The sequence below is a fragment of the Haplochromis burtoni genome, unplaced genomic scaffold (genome assembly GCF_018398535.1).
Source record: "Haplochromis burtoni strain Fernald_Lab_line unplaced genomic scaffold, NCSU_Asbu1 Contig_2852, whole genome shotgun sequence".
NCBI classification, from domain to species: domain Eukaryota; kingdom Metazoa; phylum Chordata; class Actinopteri; order Cichliformes; family Cichlidae; genus Haplochromis; species Haplochromis burtoni.
Genome location: NW_024585213.1, coordinates 2,445 through 9,601, shown reverse-complemented (window position 1 = coordinate 9,601; position 7,157 = coordinate 2,445). Strand labels below are relative to the sequence as shown.

At 38.7% G+C, this 7,157-nt stretch overlaps 1 protein-coding gene across 1 annotated transcript in view; it reads right to left on the bottom strand.

The window, feature by feature from the left end:
- Positions 1-2,538: 2,538 nt before the first annotated feature.
- LOC121813828 overlaps positions 2,539-7,157 on the bottom strand; it is a 7,044-nt gene continuing 2,425 nt past the window's right edge. The window contains exons 3-7 of the mRNA XM_042217753.1: positions 7,037-7,153; positions 3,204-3,482; positions 2,886-3,006; positions 2,735-2,750; positions 2,539-2,654 (exon numbers count right to left, since the gene is read on the bottom strand). Of these exons, the coding sequence (XP_042073687.1) occupies positions 2,906-3,006; positions 3,204-3,482; positions 7,037-7,153 (497 nt within the window). The 3' untranslated portion in view covers positions 2,539-2,654; positions 2,735-2,750; positions 2,886-2,905. The remainder of the gene's footprint in view (positions 2,655-2,734; positions 2,751-2,885; positions 3,007-3,203; positions 3,483-7,036; positions 7,154-7,157) is intronic.

Below are 7,157 nucleotides of genomic sequence, written 5' to 3'. Positions count from 1 at the left end.
ATCGCTTTGCTGTACTGAAGGACAGTGCTGCAGCCATGTAGCTCTGCTCATCTCACATGTGGCCTTCTCAGGACTATGGAGGTTGTGGCGGGGCGTGGCTTGCAGTGCCGTGCAGGGAAGGCGGATGCACCTACACAGCATCCACAATCATGCCCGCTGACTAAAGTATTGTACTGGGTCCTGTGATTGGGGTTGTTGTTGATATGTGTGCTAAATTTGTCCACCCCTACAAACAGTCACGTGTTAGAGAGCACAGCTCATGCAGTGAAAACCTTGTGTGCTGTCCATGGTGCTGAAATAATAACAGTATAATGAATTTAACATTACTATTTATTAGTCGTGTTCAATAATACAAGATTTGGTATCAATCTGATACCAAGTAAATGCAGGGCCTGTATCACTGATACTGATATTAGTACCAATACTTTTTAATAATTAAGGTACATGATCATTGTCACTAGTTCTGAATGAATTTTCATCACCTTTAAGACAGCCAGGTTGCCTCTTTGGTGAAATTGCAGCAGCGCATAAAGGAAAGAAACACAAAGTAAAGTATCGAGTTCATTATACTTGTAAGGAGAAACAACGTGTTGATTGACCAGGTGGACTGGGAGACCATGACAGATACAATAAATTCTAAGTGGACCAATGTCTCCCTCTATTGGCCACCAGCTGTAAACACAGTCCTGTGATTGTACTTGGAAGCTGTTCTGAGTATGACATGGGAAATATGGGACAAGGAACTATATCTGTATGTCCACACTGACACTTAACTTTATTTACCATGAGCCCACCGGCGGGTGGGCTCATGGTAAATAAAGTTAAAGGTTTTTTTTTTCTTCAAACCTCTTCCACCCACTTGATTAGCAGTGGTTGATGAAAGCTGCAAATTTACGGAGCCCCGCAAGGGACAAAAAGAGAAAAAAAATTAAGATGAACTAAGATGAACTTTTGTGAGATCTTACTAACTAACATCACACTCATTCATAGCATGCATAGATGGTTCAGAGAGCAACTTAGGGGTTAGTATCTTACCCAAGGATACTTGGCATGCAGACTGGGGGAGCCAAGGATCGAACTGATCAGTAGATGACCTGCTCTTCCTCCTGAGCTACAGCCACCCCCTGTTCTTCTGAGGAAAGAAATGCTGGCAGCTCTGCTCTGTGTGGCAGGTTAAATATATTGGCAATGTTGAGGTCTTATTGAGTCAGTAGAGGGCGCTCTGGTGCCGTTGTGAATTCAACAGACAGCCTGCAGCAGGCTCTGCGCATGTGCAGCACAGCAGTAAATAAAACAGCTTCCCAGATTTGGCTACATCTGTGACTTCAGTAACACTTTAAATACTAGTGAGCATTAGAGATGTATAAGCAAATATTGACTTAATCTCTCATAAAGCTTTTCTCCTCCATTACTACACTTTAGTGTGTAATTTATAAACACGGGCAACCACATTATTCTTTATTAAAAATATGTATGTAATATGCTTAAGTAATGTCTGATGTTATAAATGATGATGTAATGATTTTTAAATAAAGTATTACATGAAGTACAAACCTATTACTGTGGTTCATGGGGTCAGTTTGAATTAACATTTGGACAACAGAAAATGTTATGGACTAAATTTAACATTACAGTCTCCTGTAGTGGAAGCTGCTGTTAACCTCTTGTTGTTAGTTTGGGAATAATCGTACACACTGAACCAAAATCAACATAAAACATTCAAATGTAAAAAGACTTTACTCTCTACCTTCTAACTATACACGTAGAAAATTATAAATTAGGAAAAAAAAACAGAAAAAAAATACATGAAACATATTTATTGCATTTAAATTCATACAGTACCGATCATATCATTTGTATCAATTTAGACCAATAAAGATATTTGTTGTTGCCCATACCAGTACGTCCTAATGTGAGTCGTCCTATCAGATACTAAAGATCACGTTTCAAACTTTCTTCTCACTGCTCTTGAAAAAGTCTTTAACAAAAGTTTTAAGAATGAATATAAGAAATACCTGACTATAACGCACAAAACTCAAATATGAATATACCGCCATTTACTTTTTGCTATAAGTAAGTATATGATATTATGATGTAATATTGTAACTGTACATAAAGCTGAGCATGTCTGATATTTGGGCAGCAGAGGAGCAAGAGTGGCTTCATAAAAAGCTTCTTCTTGGCTTTGCTGCTACAGCTCTCCTCACTGACCTGTAAGACAAGCACAAAAAGACAAAGTGATTTCCAACATGTAAAGATATTATGAGCTGAAGACATTTAATAATGTGAAGAATAAATCAGCCTGCATGGCAGCAGAATTACTGAGAGAGAGTAAAAACATGAGAGAAACTTTTAGTTTGGGGACATATAGATGGACAATACCATACTGTACAATAACAATATCATTCTGTATATGAAGCAGCACTTCACACTAACGCCCCTTGTAAAGATTAGTTGCTATGTTAGTCTAGTACTAAGCTGGTCATGTAACATGTTGCATTACCTCTAAATGAAAAAATAAAAAAGGAAAATATGTAATAAAAGATCGGTTTAAGTGCTGACCAGGATGAACGAGAGTTGTCACATGAGTTTCATTCTGGTTGACTCCATGATTTGTGGAGGAGCCCGGACTGTGACTCTCAGACTGGATCGACCTGAAACAGGAAATAAACACAATAAACTCAAAAGTAACTGATGTTTGTTTAAAAGTAATAATAAAAAGTATTTTACCAACCTGGTGAAGCAGGAATCTGTGAAAGAGACAAATGTTATTACACATGTTTGTGATGTGAATTGTTCGATCAGAATACATGTATATGTGTGAATAATTAAAGTGTTGTAGTAAATAAACTCTCTAATACAGCATGAAAAGAAGAGGCTCTTACACTTGGACTGTCTGCAGCGATCACAACAAGAGCAGGAGAATAATAATGAGAGAGACTCCACAAACCAGTCCAACCATCAACCACACAGGAGATGAAGAGCTGTCAGCTCCTGACACAGTTACTGTGCACAACAAACAAAATTAATTATTAATCAACTTTTTTATGTTTAATATTTCATAACATAACTTTATAAAAGATCCAGTTCATCTGTTTTCCTTGACTAGATTCTGAGTCAACCCCTGCTGTGTTTAAATGACTTGACCCTTCACATGAATCACTCAATCACACCAGTCTCTTAAAATGTCTAACAAACTCACCAGGTTGTGTTAATCTGAACTTCTTGGCTGTACTCTGTGTAGTAAACTGGGTTTCCTCTTCCTCCTCTGCACCTGTAGAGTCCTTCCTGTGAGACACTGATTTGTCCATTTGAGTGGAAAACTGCATCTTGTGTGGTCAGGGCTTCAGAGGATTTCTCATCTCTGTACCAGTAGTATTTCCATCCAGATGATGATGATGGGCTCACAGAGCAGGTCAGGGTCACACTGCCCCCTACTGGAACAGCTGTGTTATCAGCTCTCAGTTTGGCCTTTGGTTTATCTGCAGTTCAGTTTAGAAAAAGAAACAAATAAATGACTCAATCTAAACAATTTAAACAACTAGATGGAAATGGTGAACATAAACAATAAACTGTAAACTAATTTAGATTGACACTGTGAAACCTTTTTATTTTCTTTGATGTATTTAAAAAGTAATTTGTCATGGTCTGTTGACTCTGTGTTTAGGTTTTTGATTCTTTAAGATTCTTTTATTTAGTGGTTTTTCATGGTTTTGTCTTTTCTATTTCTAGTTCCCTTTGTTATTCCTTAGCCCTTAGGTTTGTGACTGTGCCTCTCGTGTTCAGACATTACATAATTAGGCATTACATCCACAGTGTTGGGGAGTAACGGAATACATGTACCGCCGTTACGTATTTAAAATACAAAATATGAGTAACTGTATTCCGTTACAGTTACCGTTTAAAAAGGTGGTATTTAGAATACAGTTACTTTGTTGAAATAAATGGATTACACTGCGGTACTTTCCTGTTTCATATTGTCGCGGGTCAGGACTGTTTGGGTTTTGTTTGACAGCTACGTTCTGTTGTTCCAGGCGGCAGCGTTACGGTTGCCATGGTTACAGGGTAACGCTCTCTCTGAGTGATGGGATTTCCGACTCTTTTTAGAGAACTGGTTCTTTCGGCTCACTAAAAAACCGACACTTTCTAGCAGTTAACTGAACTTCAAAACAGAGCTACCTAGATCACTTAAATTACACAATTGAAAGCATATGTGTATTGTTTGTGTATTTATACACAAGCACTCATATATATTCAAATAATTTAAAAAAAAGTTCATTTACCTGTTACTACCACACACCAAATCTGGTCGTTGGTACTTGCTGGCTTGTGTGCCACTAGGTAACAAAAGCTCAACACTGCCCCTAGCATCCTGGAGCACTTCTGTTGTCGTTTTGTATCGTGTTCTTGAGTTTTTACGTGCTTCTGAGTAGTGTTTGTTTACGTGTTTTGGAATTTTTACATGCTTGGGGTTTGTACGTGCTTTGTCTGTAGGCCACCGTAAATATACTTTTATTTATTCACTCCACATAAAATGTAATAAATAAATCATATAATACAAAAACCAACTATTTACATTTCAACTTTTAACTATTTAAATTTTCAGCTTTTTCCTTTTAACAAAAACACTGCAAACCACAACACAATTAAATATAAATTAAAATATGAAAACAAAAAGAAGATGCACATTCTCTGTCATATGGGCCTGCATGAATAAACTTCTGAATCCTTTATCATCTGCAACTGAAAATAGTTGTGGATGATTACTATACCTTTCTAATTTGCATGTTGTCCCTGGCTCTCTTTCCCTCCCGCTCTGTTCCTGTGCTACTGAGAGTGTAACTACTGCCCCTCCCCCTACCCAGCAAAGCACAAGGCTCGCGTGCGGAGTGAAGCAGAAAAAAAGTGCGAGAGGGTGAGAGAAAGAAAAAAAACCACGGCTCGCGATAAGGAGACGACTCGCGTCGTTCACTTCAAAGAGTCGGCTCTAAGAGCTGCTTCGTTCGCGACCGACACATCACTATCTTTCCTGGGTGACAGAGCACCTTTTTTTTGTTGTTGTTGTGCTAAGCTAATAGGCAGAGTGTTACAGGCATAGCCCTAAAGAATGTAGCCTCATGGGCAGTGTAGTCCGTGCAGCAAGGAGAGTGGACGGCCATACCCGTTATGTGTCTGTGAGGGGGAGGAGGGAGAAAAAGGAGAGTGGAAAAGTACGAGTTGTCATTGAGCAGAAACGGGAGCTGGAAGCATGTAAATATAATAATAACCACTGCAGCCAAGAAGAGTGCCTGACGAGCCCGGTTGTAAGTAAGCTGTTAAGACTCGACTGTACACTGTGTTCGTGTTTTCCTCAGAAACAATAAGTTCAGTTGGAGCAGCCTTTCAATGCCTCTCTCTGTCTCTCGCTAGCAAACTTGACCCAGACAACAAAGTAAAGCTAGTTTTCGGCTACGAGCCGACACAGAACCTGACATATTAGCCAGAGGTCCCTTTACTATGGTTTGGAGCTGCAGACCTTCAGTAATAGTAATAAATCACATTCATGTAGTTGTAAACAGCATGAATATATATTAAGTAATCCAAAGTATTCAGAATACATTACTCTCATTGAGTAACGTAACGGAATATGTTACGAAATACATTTTTGGGGCATGTATTCTGTAATCTGTAGTGGAATACATTTTAAAAGTAACCTTCCCAACATTAATAACCACCACATGCAGGAGACTCTGACAGCACTGAGCAGCTCCTTCAGTGGCAGGCTGTGGCACCCACAATGTGGGACAGATGTAGGTGTTTCCTTCCTGCTGCTGTCACACTCCACAACAAAGACTTTGCAGCTGACCAAACACACACATCCACACATGTGCAATAACACTAAGTACAATTCTCTTTCCCTGACAACATTGTATTTTACTCAGTTGTATATAGCATTTGTATTCTATTGTTTATAGTATTTTATTTTATTCTATTCTATTGTGTACGGTACAGTGGCCCCTCGCTATAACGCGGGTCAACTTTCGCGCCCCTCTGTTTCGCGGATATTTTTTGTGCAGCTTTCATGCTTTTTTATTTTTATTTTTTATTTTCAGCGCATTGTGTTCTGCGTCCTGATTGCCTGTAGACCATTGTCAGTCAATCTCGTGCAATGTCTCCTGTACAGAATGCATTCAGCTTGTCAAATTTACATAAATCTTTGATTGCTAGCAGTGACTCTGAAGTGCTGTACTGTAGATTTGTAAGTTTTCTCCCCAACAAACACAACAATGTCGATGAAATGTTTTGTACCATCAAAGGCAACCTCAGTATGCTAGCCTCCTACTGTAGGTGACTGGTGGCGGTGAGGATAGTAGTCATATCAACAGTAATATTATTTTGATGTTTTTCTTTTGACTTCCTTCCCTCGATTCTCCTCCATCTGCTGCTTTGCCCTCAAGCTGGTGTGGCTCCAACCCTGAATATTTTCACTAAAGCTCCAAATCTGATTGGCTTTGTATTAAACCCAGTCATGTGTCTGTTTTATTTTAACAAATGGCAGTGCTTTATGAGATCACAGGCCAGAATGACTTATTCTTTCTTATAAAAATTGTAGATTTGCTGCTATTTGTTGGAAATTATCATTATTATTAGTAGTAATAGTAGTAGTAGTATTTGTATTTCTGTTTATTTCTGTAATTATTGTCCTCAGGTGATGTAGCATCGGGGTAGTATTGCCGTCACTATACCAGGTGAAAGGTTCGACGGCTGGACTCCGAAACTCTGAATGTCACATCATTATTGTGTGTCCACTGTGTGGTTTCACCTCCTTCCTGCACCTCACATGTCAGAGTGATCGTCTCACCTCTGAATATCTGAGGCCAGTTGGGTTGTTGTTTTACAACAACTTTATTGGAAACTGTTTACACATATTAACAGTTGAGATACAAATAGAAACATGAAATCAACACAGAAAACTTAACATTGTATGTTAAAAAAAACATTTTATGTTTGATAGTCATGAGTGAATGTATATTTCAAACTAAATGACTGAACTCACAGGTTATCGTAACAGTGACATCATCACTTCTATCACTGTAGTAAACTGGGTTTCCTCTTGTTCCTCTGCAGCGGTAGATTCCTCCTTGAGATACTCTGATATCTCTGTTTTGTTGACCTCT